General features: G+C 33.5%; 2 protein-coding genes across 3 annotated transcripts; one reads left to right on the top strand and one right to left on the bottom strand.

The window, feature by feature from the left end:
* Window positions 1-2,027: 2,027 nt before the first annotated feature.
* LOC132283822 (NADH dehydrogenase [ubiquinone] 1 alpha subcomplex subunit 1) lies at window positions 2,028-9,106 on the top strand. The gene is made up of 3 exons (XM_059785847.1): window positions 2,028-2,210; window positions 2,344-2,441; window positions 8,714-9,106. Exons 1-2 carry the CDS (start codon window positions 2,103-2,105, stop codon window positions 2,431-2,433), a joined length of 198 nt encoding a protein of 65 aa, XP_059641830.1. The 5' UTR covers window positions 2,028-2,102; the 3' UTR covers window positions 2,434-2,441; window positions 8,714-9,106.
* A 1,993-nt stretch (window positions 9,107-11,099) lies between these two features.
* LOC132283365 (uncharacterized) lies at window positions 11,100-14,067 on the bottom strand. 2 transcript variants are annotated; one of them, XM_059785306.1, is made up of 2 exons: window positions 11,935-14,067; window positions 11,100-11,428 (listed from the first exon to the last, which is right to left on the bottom strand). In XM_059785306.1, the coding sequence occupies exon 1, from the start codon at window positions 12,859-12,861 to the stop codon at window positions 11,953-11,955; it is 909 nt and encodes a 302-aa protein (XP_059641289.1). In that variant the 5' UTR covers window positions 12,862-14,067; the 3' UTR covers window positions 11,100-11,428; window positions 11,935-11,952. The 2 variants fall into 2 exon arrangements, with proteins under 2 accessions (XP_059641289.1, XP_059641290.1); XM_059785307.1 differs by having other exon boundaries at window positions 11,100-11,362.
* Between the last annotated feature and the right edge of the window lie 2,172 nt (window positions 14,068-16,239).

The raw sequence follows: 16,239 nt of genomic DNA, 5'->3' as shown, positions 1-16,239 counted from the left end.
TGTTTAATTAGGTAAGCCATAATATATTACTCGTATTTAAAAGAAATATAATACTTACCTACCGATATTGAACACTAATGCAATCTAAATTGTTCAATGTTATACAAACACGTTACTTTTAGTTATTAATTTAAAAATAATAATAATAATAAAAATAAAGAAATGAAAGTCAGGTCAATTAAGTTTTATTTTCCTTATATATTAATTTTATAATTAAACAATATGTGTGCAATTAGATCATAACATGAATATATGGTGAGTAGTTAAATATTATCATTAGAATAACAAATTAGTCGCTTAAAGATTGAAAAAAGAAAAAAAAAAAAAAAAAAATGTCATTAGGGAACCAAATACATGAAAGTCAAAAGGTTGTTAATAAGTGGGAAAACACTATTAATGCACTTATCTTCTTATTTTTACCTCTGGGATTTGGAATGAAAGGACTAAAATTCTTCCATTTTTCTTTCATTTGAAATGATTAATAAATTATTTAAAGAATTTAGCGCGGATGCATAACCTTTCATAATTGCAAATGTTACGTCTATACATTAAAATTAGTACACGAATAAAATTTTAATTTAATTTTCTGAATTATTTACTCTCCAATTTTATCAATTTTAATTACAAAACTTTAATTCCATGTCATCAAACATAGCCTAACAAACTTTTTACCATAACATTGGTTCACTATCTTAAAAAATGAATTTACTCATAAAAAAATGAAAAATAGGAGTTATATAGTATTTAAGATTAAGGCTCAGTTTGTTTCAACGTAAAATAATTTTTTTTGAATTTTTTTTTAGCTAAAGTGTTCTTTTATTTTTATTTTGTCGGTATTTGGCAAAGGTCTGCGTCAAGGTTAAAGCCCGATTCTATAGGGCCGGACATGTAAAATAACTTGTCGAAAATTGATGAATAATTTATTTTTATTAAATTTTAATATTTTTTTTTCGTAAATACGACAATCAAACACCAAAAAATAAAAATATATATTTTATGTTCAAACAAACGGAGCCTCAATATAATACCATTATAATTACGTAAACAAATACCTTTTGACAATTAAAACATGCTGGGCTGGATGAAAACAGTTTCAAGCATTCCCACTAGTGAATTTTCCAAAATTATATGTCAAAATTTTCCAAGACAGTGTAATAAGAATGTGTTTAATTGTCCAATTCCTACTTGTAGCATTATATGAGTAGATATTAATAATAATTTATTTATATTTTATCCATGGCAATGATACAAATAATTAAATAATTATGATTTATATTTATATGTCCGCAATTACATTAATAGGTACAAGTATTAACATATACGTTATTAGTAGCGTGTGTATACAATTATTTGGTAATTATTAAGTAATATATATATATATATATATATATCATGGAATAGGCCCTTTGTAACAATTACAATTCAATTATAGTCAAATTAGGCCCAAAATTGATGGGATTGAAACCGAAATCCGATCAGTTTGGGGTTTATTGATCTAACAAGCGAGTTTGAATTTTTTTGTTTTTGAAAAAAAAAAAAAAAAAAAAAAAAAAAAAAAAAAAAAATCGGTCTCACACACATGTCCTCGTGAAAATTTAAAATAATAAACTTTTTATAATGATAAAGTATCACTAAGGGCAAAATTTTAAATTCAGTAAATTTTTCAAGTGCTTGCATAATAAATTGATGTTATTAAAAACAAGCTTATATATATATATATATAATAATAAGTAATTTAAAAGAAAAATAATTATTGCATAGAACAATTACAGTAAATTATTAAACCTATTCTTTTAAATTGTGCAGTAAATAAAGAAATTGAACCCTCTATTTAATTATATTTAGTATAAAATATTAGTTAAAAATTATTTAATTAAATAATTCAATGTTGGGTGTGAGTATATTAAATTTAAAAACACACAATTCTTTGTATTTAGAAAAAATTATTAAATGGTCGGGACATTTTGTTTATTTTTATTTAAAAATAATACCGTAATTTAATATCTTAAAGATTGCCGATTGGACAATGAGGGTAAAAGAGGGAAGAGGGCAACACCTGAGAAAGAAGAAGACTGGTTGGGGATAGAGAGAGATACAGAGAGATGTCGTTGCGGTGGTTGGAAGCAGTACTGCCATTAGGGATCATAGCAGGGATGCTCTGCATCATGGGCAATGCTCAGTATCAAATCCACAAAGCTGCCCATGGCCGGGTATTTCTTATCACTTCAATTACTAATTTTTTTCTCTCTTTTTAGATCTAATCCAATTGTTGTCGAGTTGTTTTGTGTTTTCGTCGCCGAAAACGAATTGGGTTCTTATTTTGTTGTTTAATTGGAATCATAGCCGAAGCACATCGGCAACGATATGTGGGATGTGGCAATGGAAAGACGGGACAAGACACTCGTGGAAAAATTGGCGGCTTCACCAAATTAGCCCCTCCGGTATACTTTTGTAACTCTTGACTAATTTTCTTCTTCTTGTTTGTGAATTATAGTCTTCTTTTTTTCTTAGTTAGGATAAATTTTAGGTCGTATTTTTCCAGCTTTGATGATGTTATAATTTACAAGATTGTTGGCTTTCTTAATTATTATCAAAATTCAATGACAATATGTTGGTTCTTCGAGCTGGGTGGCATAGGTCTTCTATATCTCGTAGCCTCTGGGATTACTTTAATTTTATTATTATTATTATTATTATTATTTTCTGTAATTAAGGGGTACTCTTAAAATGACCTCTTTTCCAGAAAAATAAATATGAAAGTTTAGTTGGGTTTATTTGTTATCGTTTGATCAGTATCTTGTCACTTTTTTGCATTGCGATCTTTCAATAGCTAGGTTCATACCACATGGCCTTGAAGGAATGCATCGTATGTGTGTTTCTGCTCTGCGGCTAAGATCTTGCTCTGTATGTTAATACAATGCTGATATCTAAGATGTTAACTGATGAAATGGGAACATGGAATATGAAAAACCTATAGAATTGTGCACGGAACTGGTCAATTGTGTTTGAGGAAAAATTACTAATGGTTGCAATTCTATGAATTTCAAAAAGTCATTTTGGGACATGTTATGTCCTGAATTTTTTCAATGTAATACTGATGTTAACCTAGAAAGATATAATTATTATATAAAGAAAGAAGGAATGTAATAATTGAAGCTAAACAAAGTGCATATCGTGAGCAAATTTATTTTTGTCGTAAAGAGGGTATTAACAATATAAACAGGCTTATAATGGAGAAGTTGAGTTCTGCATCATATCGATAAAGATGATGAAAGTAGTTTGAAGTGAAGATATGAAGCAAAGGTGATGCAGAGCTATTATTTGATATTTTTGGTTTTGGGAGGGGTTGTCAATCTTATGTTCTGGGTGAGAGATTCCTGGTGTATATGGGTGGGTGTTGTGAGGTTTTGATTTGACAGTAGGATGTAACAAACCTAACTATGGCAATACATTTTGGGAATGCGCTCAATTCAAAATATAAGACCTAATTCTAATCCTTTGCACACTGTTGGTGGAGCTGTTTGGCTGATATGTCCAAATTTTCAGAGAGGCGACGATGATGATGAGAGATTCATAATGCTTTATCAGGTTATGCTTCACCATGAGTATTAAGCCTTTATATTGTTACTCTACACACCAGAAGATCATTCCATGTAAACCTTCTCCTGTAGATCACTGTGAGTATTTTTTATTTGAAGTTAATTGTTGATTAAGAGGTTAGTCCTTCACAACTGCAACTGAGTAATACATGGAACGAACCACAGGCAAAAAGTTTCAAATTGGTCTACCAAAATAGTTATTGGAGTTAAGCTCGTAAGATCCCAAGTGTTGTCGTGATGCAATGCAGCATCTCCATCTATTGTTTTCTTTGAAGTAGGAGAGAATAATGCCTTAAATCTATTCCGATGAACAATTACACAGGTCAAGGTAAAAACAAATGAACAAAGAGATGGTGATAAATGAGAAAAAGAAAAACAAAATTATGTAGTTAATAATGTGTACAAGAGTGATTATCTTTCTTAAATGCAATGGAAAGGTCTTCGGAAGCATGCTGCATATAGAACTATAGGACATCTAGGTGAATCAGAAAATTGATGAGATGCACAATTAGAATGGTGTTATGGTGGGTTTAGCTGTCAGTGATGGGGCATCATAAACTAGTGGTAGTGAAGCAACTACTAAAGGAACAACTGAGGACTCCATACACTAGTAGAGAATGAAAAGGTCTACCTAGAAAAAGTGACATTTATACTTATGCAATAGTGACAAAAATGAATATTTCAGCCTCTATATCTTTTTGGGTTCGAGAATAACCCACAACGAGATGAGAACTTGTCAAGGCCTGGAGTAAGATCATGAGAAAAACGAATACAACCAAAAATATTAGGAAGCAGATCAAATTAAGGATGCTATGGGAACATCACTGAATAAGGATTTGACCATTAAGTACAGAACAGGCAGACAATGAAATAGCTTGCAATGAGAATGGCTTATTCAACTAAACTCAACAAAGCCTTGTTTTGACTATTTGGAGTCATTTATTTGAAAATTTATTTCATCATTCTTCCCCAAGGTCATAACTTCAGTTAAACCATATGCTGTCATTTCCTACTATCTCAATCCATATTAATTTGATCTTTCATTTCTGTTAGCATTACCTGCAATGTGAATCATGTCACTTTTCATCATTTGTGCAATTAATGATTTTCACTGTACATAGCCAATCCATCTTAGGGGATTATCTCTCATTTGATTTCTGTTTGGTGTATTTTCATCTTCTCACAAATGTATTCACTTCAAATTTATCCTTTTAGATTTATCTAAAATCCCTTGAACATTTGCATTTCCACCATGCTCTTTGTTTCCTGTGAATTCTTTTTAGTCTAGCCTTATCCGCAACTAAGTCAAAAGGTATGATTTAAATGCTGGTGCTTTATATAAGCTTATACTAATCAAAAATACATTTGTATTTCTCATACCTGTTTAAACTATGGGAAATAGATTGTTATCCTAGTTAATTACAGGATTTTGTTTACTGAAGATGCTGCTTCATTTTTGTGTTTGCAGCAAATCTTCTGTAACTCCTGCTACGGCTATTGTTTTATTATTGATTTGCATTCTTAAGTCACTATTGTATACCACTCATATGTCATTTCTTCAGGTTTTTACCTTTCACTTTTCTATATTCCGTAAGCTTTTGAGTTTGAACAAATTTTTGTATGTTCAAGAAATCACGAGTAGGTTGTACTCTTTGGGATGTATATGTTAGATTTTGAAGATCTTGCAAAAATACTATGCTACTCAAGTGTACTGGGCCTACTGGCTAACTAAAAATTCTATTTTTTGGAAAAGACACAGACAAATACTTAAGGAAGGGAAGAAGATCCAAGTGCTGAGGACGATAGAATTACACCTTTAATGAGGCAATTGCATAATTATTGTAATGAAATCAATATCACAAATTTATAACTTCATAGGCAATGAGAGAGAGAGAGAGAGAGAGAGAGAGAGAGAGAGAGAGAGCGCATAATCTTTTACTGGGTTAGACTTATTATTACTAAAAACATGGAATTACTAATATACCCTTAATATAAGTACTCTCTTGGCACTCACCTCAAGTTGGAGCATAGAGATTTATAGCATGAGCAGCTTGTTACAAAGCCCAAAAAATGCCTTTTCTCACAAGTCACCTAAACTAGTCTTCAAACTCAAACATAACTCATAGCTATTTTTTTACTATTGCCTTATTAGAGTTAACCTTTATATGATTGTTTCTGTCATGAAATACTGGATTAGGAACAATGTTGAAAACAGCTTGATTATCACAAAACATCCTCATAGTCACATCTTTTGTAAAACCCATCTCATGCAAAAATAATTGACTGACATCACTTCACAAGTTGTATTAGCCACAGCCCTATAGTCAATTTCAAAATGATCTTGCTACTACATTACCTTTTTTCTTTCTTTCTTATGCTATTATTTTATCACCAACTAAAGTACAATACATGGAAACTGATATTGCTCAATTTACATCAGAAAAATCCACAACAGTTAGACGACTAGAAGGCTTAAACATTAAGGCGTTTCTTGAAACTCCCTCGAGATACTTAAAGAGACCAAAGGGTGGTCTTAGATTATATACAAATTGCCTAGCTACTCCATCTGCAAATGTAATATCAGGATGAATAACATCTACATATTTAAATTCCGTACCAGAATCATAAAAAAAGAATGAACTACTCACTCAAATTTTACATTATAACCTGTTCAATGTCAACTAGTTTTGTCCCTGGAAGATCAAAATATATACTTTCACTGTGAAAGAGAATCTCCTGATCTGGTATAGCAACTTTGATGCCTAGAAACTATTTAATTAATAAATGGATTTCATATGAAAATGTTATAGATGAAGTGCATTTTATGATCATTAATGACTTGTACTGTTGTGCATCATTCTCAATAACCATAATATCATCAATCTAACAGTAAGAATAATTATTCCAGTTGAGCACTCGACAGGAACATGATTATCAGATATTGTAAGTTGGAACCCATGATTAGTCACTAATATCAATTAATATATATATATATTTATTTATTTATTGGATTATGGGTTTCTATAGTAAGTGTATCGGTACGTTCTGGGCTTTTTTTTTGTGTGGTAATGGTTGAAAATTTTCACAAATGCAGCCACTGTTATGGTCATTGTATATTGTTGGCGGTCTAACAGTTTGGCATTAGCTATTGGCTACCTAATATAACCTTCCTCTTTTCTAGACTTAGGTCTCGGTATGTAAAGGATAAGACACCGGGCACAGTACAGCTAGAGTTTTAAAAACTCCCCGAAAATGTGAAAAGTTAATTTGCAAAGTTATGTTAACATCAAATAGGAAGTAAGGCTTAGAAAAATATGACAACCATTGTGAGATTAGGGGGAACAGTTTTTATTTTTTTATTTCAATAAAATTAAAGTATGTGCAGTACAAATGCATCAAGGAAGACAAAAGTAGGAAAGACTTTGGGACTAGATGATATTTCTATTCAAGCTTGGAAGTCTCTAGGGGATGAAGTCTTGTTTTGGATGTTGAAATCATTTAATAGGATCACAACAATTAAGAAAGTATGCTAAAATGTATTTTAGTAGTTAGTACCTATATATAAAATAAGGGGATACTGAATAAATTTTTGCGGTGTCAAAATTAGATTTTAATTTTTTAATCATTTTACTTTAATGTAAAGGAAGGCTATTTTCATAATTTGCATTGTCAATTCGTCACTAAGTGTAGTATACTGCCAAAGCCTGGATTTTAACTTTCTGGTTAAAAAAAAGGGGGTTGTTTGGCATGGCACGAGCTTTAGTTCTGGGGAGTTATTGCAAAAAAAGAATATTTCATGAGGATTTTTGCAATTTACTAGCAGATTTTCACCATTTTATTGTTTATGTTTCGGAGCAGAATTTTACTTTTTCAGCATCTGTTTGGTTTTTTTAACAGCATGAAATAGTTTCCCCTAAATGGCCAAACAGAAATTTCTTGCATTCTTGCTCAGATAAACATATGAACATCTTGTTGTCAAATGATATTTTCCATTTTTTGACACTATGTTCTGCATTTTAGTCAACCAAACTTAATATATATATATATATATATATATATATATATATATATATTTCTTAGTTGGTATCCACACACACATGCCTTCATTGAGGCTCGAACCCCTGACCTCCCTTTGGAAAGTAGTGGTGCTAGGCCACTGGTCTATTGGTAACCAAACCATACTTAATATTCCTTTGCACAATCAGATATTCTTCAGATTCTGATTAAATGGTAATTCCATAAGTAATGGTCATTCTCTACAACAGGGAAAAAGAAAGTGGATGTCCTTGTGGTGTTATCAAAGGATATGCTGCAAGCAGCTCTCCGTGTAATCATGGTCAATCCGTATTTGACTCTATGAGGTACAAGAGGGTGTGATAGAATTCTGGTTAAACCCTTTTTTATATTTTTAAGGGGAGTATTGGGAGAAGGGAAGACTTGTATGGTAGGGCTTAAACACGGTGAAGAAGAGAAGAGGGGAAGAGAGGAGAAGAGAAACTATTTTACCTTGTTTGGTTGAGAAGAGAGTGGATAAATTATTTAGAACTTCTCTTTTTTCTCCTCTTCTATTCTATGAAAGACACTTTAAGTTTTGGTCCCTTTACCAAGGGTTTCATCCAAATCATATCTCCATTTATTTAGAGAAGTTCTCTAGATTCCTTCATTGTCTTTCTTATTTAGTTTTCAGTTTGATTAATCATCATCATCATAAGGGCCTTTGTCCCATATGAATGGGGTCGGTCGGTCACATGAATTCTCTTTTTTCATTCTTTTCTGTTATACACGTCTTCTCTTAGATTTAATTTTGAAATTGTTTTTAATTACTTCACTGCCCCACAACTTTGAGTTTTATATCTGCATTGTGCCATGATTTACTTTAAAGTTTAAAGAGTTTAACTTTCAACCCAAGATCTATTATGTGCATTACAGATTTTTCTTCTCCTTTTGGTAGGTAGAAAACCTACATATCCATGGTGCTACAACACGATGGACATCATATGCTACCTTTTAGAAGCTTGTCTTTTAGAAATTCTTAAAGTTCCTCTCTCTTCCACACATATAACTATGTTTGTGTGTATGTATTATTTTGCTGACATTACAAGGTGGTTGTGCAGAATTCAGGAAGCTTTGCCGTTGGACTCATCAGGAATAAAGTGCTCATATGATGTTTCAAGTTCTCTGGATATGATTTGGGTCACCTTTTGCATTCCTTTTCTCATCTTTCTTGTATCAACCTGGATAAGCTTTTGAACTTCCTAAGGGTCGAGCTTACATCTTGATGTTGTTAACATATAAAATCTTAATAGCATTTGGGTTGTTTAAATTATACTCGTATTACCTTGTGAATCACCACAGGTAGTTGAGACCTATGTACTAAATGGGACCGATATGAGTCCTAGTTTAATGCATCTGATGTCTGTGAGATGGTCAGTTGTTTTGGAGTTGGTTTGGTTGATTCTACCACAGCTCTTTTCTAATAAAATGTTATAGATGTCAGTTCTCTAGAACCTCGTGTACTGAAAATTTTGGAGTTTTAAATGGTGATGATGGCTTGAAAATCAATGTCGCAGGGGGTCGTTACATGACATTAATGTGTCTTGTTGACAGCAAACACAGTCAATGAATGTCATTATTGATACAATTGATACCCCCTTCAAAGCAGAAGTTAAATTTATGTAATGAGGGATGCAAGTGCCGGTCAAGTGCAAGGGTGGCAGTGATTCTGAACCCCCCATTGTTTTCTGCTTCCACGTGACCTGACAAACTAACCGGAAACCCCTGTTTCCCTGTTTATTATTATTCGGACAAGAATCTCGCACGCTCACTTTATTGAAGTTTCGATGTGGCTAAGAAAATATCACTATACTACAATCCTTTATACACACAATTCTTGGCACAGACAATTGTGATGCTTAACTAGGGTGGGTTGTCCAGAGGAGAAGACTGGGGAGGGATCTAGTAATTCGGATTATTGTGCGCAGAGTGATTCTTTGAGACTCAGATTTTGTTTCTCACACTAGTTAATTCTGATTTTTGTCACTGTTACCTCTTTATAAGATGCAAATGATGATCCTTATAGGAGGTGATTTGGAATACTTAAACCGATGGTCTTTAAAGTGTAGTGTGAAATCATCATACGTGGAATAGAAGGAGAATGTTTTGGCATTCAATTTAAGCATTATTGAGAAATTTTCTGGTGAGTGGGGAACTTGGAGCTTTTGGAAATAATAAATTTGATAATGACTCGTCTACTGTCTATTATGTCTCAAGTAAGTTCGTTGAATTTTAGGTCGGTTGACATTGTTTTGAAAATTGTTAACTAATAAAGGGTATGAAACTTTGAACTACTAAATGTGAAAGCATGTGTTTGATAGCAATATGTGAAAGTAGTACCTGTATAAGATTTCTGAAGGGTATGTGTGTCAACTGTAATTATTTGTGTGTTCAAACCTCTTATTTATCATATTCTCAAGCATAAGGAAGCTAAATATTCATAATAATAAAAAATTTGAGCTATAGTTTTAGCATTCCTCTTTTCTCCACTTAATTTTTTTTTAAAAAAAAAAAAAAAAATGAAATAAAAAAATCCCCTCAAAATGAGCAAGAGGCGAGTGTTTACACTCTAGCGACATTCAAAAAGAGTTTGGAGCCTCAATGGAACTATATGTGTGTAAGTACTAACTAAAAATATATATATATATATATATATATATATATATATATTTGAAGGTGGGTGAATATTATAGTGTTTGTGCGTGTTTTGAAAGGGAGTTATGCCATTTTATTTCTTTTAAAAACAGAGGCGAAGAGCAAGAGAATATTGCTTTACCTACATGTCTAACAAGAAACATTGAATGCAGTATTCGACAAGTGGATATTTTATTGCAGAGTTTACTAACCACAAAATACTGTAGCTGAAGAAATCATACACAAAACAACCAGACAAAAACAAAAGTCATGGGTTCAAAAAGTTGTTGCTTGCTCGGTTGGGATGGTTTTATGTACATTACTCGGATGTGCCGACGCCCACTGATGGCAATTGCGTCATTTCCAAAAATGCTCTTCTTCCCCATCCTATTGTAATCACATATTTGGCTTAGTAGAAAGGTTTGTGTAGATTCCTTTTCCTCTCTCTATTTGTTTATTGTTATCACTTTTTTATGTTTCAAATCACTTCATTACTGTATTTTTATTAGCATCTTGGCACCACGTCGCTATTTCTTTTTCCATTGTGGGGGGAATGACAAGCATGGCACTCAGCAAAGAAGAGAAAAGAAATCATAAAATTATGAAAAAGTCACAATCACGTATCTTTACAAAAATGATAAGCATAGCACTTCAACCATGGGGAATTTTTTTTTTTTTTGAAGCATTCAACAGTCTCACCAAATAGAGAAGATACATACAAATCTTAGGCATCAAGACATTTCTGGGGTTTTAATGGACAATCTGTGTGAACACTCTCCTTTTGAGCGCGTTTTAATGTTATTTTACTTTACAAAAAAAAAAAAAAAAAAATTTCTGCAGAAGGAAAGGAAGCATTCACATCATCTGCCTCAAAGAATAATTGTCTATAATTGAAAGAAACCACATATGAATAGCTAAAAGGCCAAGTCCATTCTGCACAATGTGCCCCGGTAGGCAGCCGGCAAATTACGTGTGGCCGGTCGGTTGCTCAGGCCTTGAGGGCAGGCTTCTGTCACAAGCAGCAAGTGATTTATGATCCACAGGGTCACAGCTAGACATAACAGCTGGTTCCTTCCCTAAAACCCATCAGAGTTCAGACAGAATGAATGCTTGTGTATGGCACCATTCAAAAAGGTTAGGCACTGCATAAAGTAGTGCAACAGGCTGTAAAATTATGCACTGTCAATAGTACCATACCAGTATATAGATGTGAACATGATGAAGCCAATAACGCTGCACATGCCTAACATTACACCATTCAGTGCATTCACACAGCAAAATTTAACCTAACTATTTTTATTATCTCGTTCCACAATGACAAAGTTATCAAACGAAGTTCATCCTACAGTCATAAATGTCGACAACAATCCGGAGAAAAAAATTTATTCCTTGTCAATGGGACAGCAAAATTCTTACACATACAGAATCACTCCGACCTACAAGTCTACATGCACACTAGGGGAAGCATGGAAGGTGTTTGTGACTGGTAACAAATTATTATATACACAAAAACTCTATTGTACCCACACTAAACGAAGAGCCTAGCAAGAACGAACAAGCAAAGAAAGAAGACACCAACAAAAACAGGTGTGATCAGAAGAATATCTAAACGCATAAATTGAACATGAATATGAATGAAAAAGGAGACCTTGTACAAATGCAGAAACTAGGGTACATATTCGTGCTCAATGGTTGGTTGCGTCCGTATCACCATTGCTGCTGGTGCTTTTGTGCTCCCCACCGAGGTCATGTGGAGTGCCTCCCCAACCTCTGCAGCATTTTCCATTTGTTGCATTTTCTTTCTTTGCCTGCACCTTTGCACCCACAACACCAGGAATCCCAACAAAACAAACGCCCCCAAACCACCAAGCACCGATCCAACAATAATCCAGACCTTATTATTATTCTTCTTTTCTCCGCCACTCGCTTTTGGACCCTCAACCACAATAGAGAAGTGCCCCTGTTGAAAGGTTGAACATATATTGCCAGATATTACATTGCTGAAATTGGCCAAACCATCTAAGTCAAACCAAACGCACTTCGCAACTGACCCATCCGGCACCAATTTCACATCAGAAAAGTTGATTGATATGGGTTGAGCAGAAGCACTGATATTCAATTCAGGTAAATTTTTGGCTGATAGATTCGAAGCATCATAAGCAAGGAGACCCAATACAGGAGCTAAATACATGTACCCGGGTAAAGGATAATACATCATGGACCAATTGCCCAAGTTTTGATAGACCAGAACAAGCCTCTTCACGTATGGCTCTTCAATCACACCCACAGGAATGCCAAATTCTTTGTATGTACGAACACCATGTCTCCTTAAGCTTCCACTCCTGAGCCTCATTGCTGAAATCTTAATCCCGGTTAAATTTGACGGCGGATCCCCATTAAATGGAATGCCAGTCTTCGGATTAACAAATGCCTGGTAAGCATAATCTTGGAGAAGTGCATCTAAAGCCCTTGCAGGGCCTGTTGAAGACCCAAAGGATTGAGCTCTGAGCTTTGACAACAAGCAGAACCATATCAAAAGGGGAAGCATCGCGAGACTTCTATGGAGAAGTCCCATCGATGCTTTTTAGTGTTGAAAACCAGCACAATGCCAATCAATCTAACCCGGTCGATCCCAGACAGACTAAAAAGTCAACCCCAAAATACAGAGTTTACACTCAGATCCAGAGTACCACAGTAAACAAAAATTTAAAACAGATTTGTGGTCCAAGAGAGCAAAGAAGCTTCAAACTCACTCCTAACCCACTTCTAAAAATATATTTGCTGACGATCCTAATTGTTGAATGAGCTCAAACTGGTACTCACTACACAATAAATTTATCAAACTGAATAAAAAAGCAGCATTAAAGCTTCAAACCTTGAGGCTCACATATTTTTTTTCCCTTCCCCTTATGAGTCCTTTCTAAAAGAGAATTGAGGTGAGAAATTTCCACCATTCCACCTTTCGTAGAAGAAAACCCTAATTATTCAATCAGTATCCCCAATAGAGAACCAAAAAAACTGATTGAAATATGCAAAAATTCAGAATCTTTTCCAAACAATAATGGTTCTAATTCTATGGTGGAGTAAATCAATGTAGAATCAATACAATTCAGGTGCAAAACAAGATTATTACCTGGTCCAATTGTAACCCAGAAAACCTTAAACTTGAGCTGATAGTTCAACAATGGCGAAATGTGTTCCTCTCTGCCCGAGGCCCAGCAAGCAATGAGTGGCTTAAAACTCCAAAGAAACTCTAATATTTATTCAAACCAAATGCGAAACCAAATCACCCAACACCACCACAATTCGCCCAGAACACCACGAATTTTCGAAAATTAAATAATCTTCCTTCTTCACTCAGTTTTGATCACAGTGGTGAATACAGCCCCAAAACCCTAAGGGGTTGAATCGATATCGGTCTGCATTTCAAAAATATGAGTGAATCTAATCAAAATAAACAGAGAGAAATGCAGCTCAGAGAAGTGCCTTGCATGATCTCAGAGACCCAAAAATATCGCATTAAAGAACACCAGTAACAGAGAGGCTGAGCGGTGTACATATATATGTATATAGAGAGAGAGAAAGTGAGAGAATTTTTGTCTCTCTCAGGTAACAAATCTTGGAGATAAGCTTACAGCTGAACTAGTGGAGAGAGAGAAAGATCAAAAAGATCAAAAATCCAATAAATAAATTGTTTGAAATGAAAACCCAATAGTTCAATACTATTGCTGTTACTTCTACTTATGATACAGAGTGATACAGAAAAGGAAAGATTTTTCAGGTAATGCAAAATAAGAGCAATAAATGATGAACACCACACAGTTCTTTCGTGCTGACATTATTGCCCTCACTGTTTATGTATAAAGACTTACGTATTTTCCAGTCACAATTAGTCAAACTTTTATGTTTTTAGTAGTCGGTACAGCTGTGTACAGGAGAAAAAGGACAAAAACGCAAAGTAAATAGAAATAGAGGAAGGAAGGAAAGGAAAGGTAATTTCGTCAATGATGTTCCATTGTTTCCACATGACAGGTTCTCTTGATGTTTAGCTATTCTGCCCTAGGTGTTTTGCAAATATAGGTCTCAAATGAACCCAGCTGAGGTTAAATTTGTTTGGGCTCAACTCGTTTACGTGTGGGTTCAGTTTATGATCGATTTGAAATTGTGATAAATTTAAAAAATTGAGTTTGACCTTGACTTATTATTTTGAGAAGCTCAAGTTCAGCTTAGTTCATTTATTAATGGCAAAATTCTTCGGGATCGATTTTGATGAGGAAGGAATCAGTTAAGGAAGTTAGTTACAAGAGATCGTTATTTTTCTAACTAACAATTAAAATTTTGAATTTGAAATTAAAATTCAATAACAAAAAGGCTTTAAACAACTAACAATTAAAATTTTGAATTTGAAGTTAAAATTCAATAACAAAAAGGCTTTAAAGGGGGTGATAAATGAATTTATGTATTGGCAGGTTTGCGAAGAACATGATTAACTTACTAGAAGTGTTACAAAAATAAAACGTTCTTTTTTGGGTCCTACACAAACGGCACTTTATGCTTAATGGTTTGTTTTGAAAGAGATATATAAGACTAAATATAGATCTACTTCTTTGAAATCTGAATAAACTTTATTGATTTTTTTTTTTTTTCTAAAGTGATAATAAACAAAATGTATCCTATTTTTTTTTTTTTTTTATTTATGAAATATTCAATGAAAAAGTTACAATTTATAAGTCATTACTTTAAGTAGATGGTCTCTTCTTTTATTTCGAAAAATTCTACAATATCTCGAAAATATTATACCCTGAGACTCTAAACCATTAGACCATTCATCACATCAGTGATTGAACTTATCCATGAGCGGAAGAATATCATGTGTCTCCGTCAAGGAGTAGTGCCAAGTCAAGATATTTTTGGATATTTTCCTTAATGTATATTCTCTCTCATTTTTATTTTATTTTATTTTTTACTTTTGTTCTTCACCAACAAGTGGAGGCTCGTGATAGGCCGTCAAGACGTTGCTGCTACTCGTAATATATTTTGATAGTGTTGTTTGGTAGTGGACTTTTAATCTCTCTGTGAGAAGCAAGCAATGTGTGTGTGTGAAAAAAAGGGCACTTTGTTTGTTATTGTCTTCCTTTTAAGGCCCACGTCTTCACCACTTGCTTAGGCATTACGAATATGTTCATTGTTCACTAGTTGCCTCATTCACCCCAACTCCGCGTTGCACTGGAAGGTTGGTGAATATAAGAATGAGTCGTCAAATAACGATACAGATATATATATATATATATTTGACTTTAAACATTTTTCGGATTTGAATGATATTGAATAAGGGATATGTTGTGAGTGGGGTCATGTGGTGGAGGCCGGAAAAAAATTTTATTCTTTAAAATTTAACATCCTTAAATATGTCCACCACTTGCTTTGAAGGAAGATAGTATTGGTCAAAGCCAAATTCAACTTGTTTAACTCAGTCAGTCTTTACAAAAATGGTACGATCAAACCATTTTAAATCTCATGTTCCAGGCAGTTTTGTAAATTGTAATACATCATGAATGTCGAACATTGTCAGCTAGTATTATTTTTTTTATTGACATCAGTAAGTTGAAATCCTAAAATACCAGTTTTGCTGTTGTGAAATTATTTTCTTCAATTAGAATATGAAGCTTATAAGGGTAAAATAATAATATTGCATAAACTCTCCTTGTTGAAAACTTTGTTTAGATGGAAGGGATGTATGAGGCATCATTAAGGAAGAGAATGTGTCTCTCACTTTTTGTTTGGTTGAAAGGAATGAATAGTAAAAATAATGGATGGGGTGGTACATTTTTTTGTTTGGTCAGAAGGAAGGAAAACAAGATTTTTATATTCGTTTTACTAATATGCCTTCATTATTCTAAACTCGTTATTGTAGAATCATGTTTGCAGTCATATGAAACAATTACATTGATAT

The sequence above is a fragment of the Cornus florida genome, unplaced genomic scaffold (genome assembly GCF_030987335.1).
Source record: "Cornus florida cultivar Cherokee Brave unplaced genomic scaffold, ASM3098733v1 CherokeeBrave_3.0.0_Hap2_Chr11, whole genome shotgun sequence".
NCBI lineage: Eukaryota > Viridiplantae > Streptophyta > Magnoliopsida > Cornales > Cornaceae > Cornus > Cornus florida.
The sequence above is the reverse complement of the archived record's forward strand: the minus strand, read 5'-3'. Positions and strand labels throughout refer to the sequence as shown.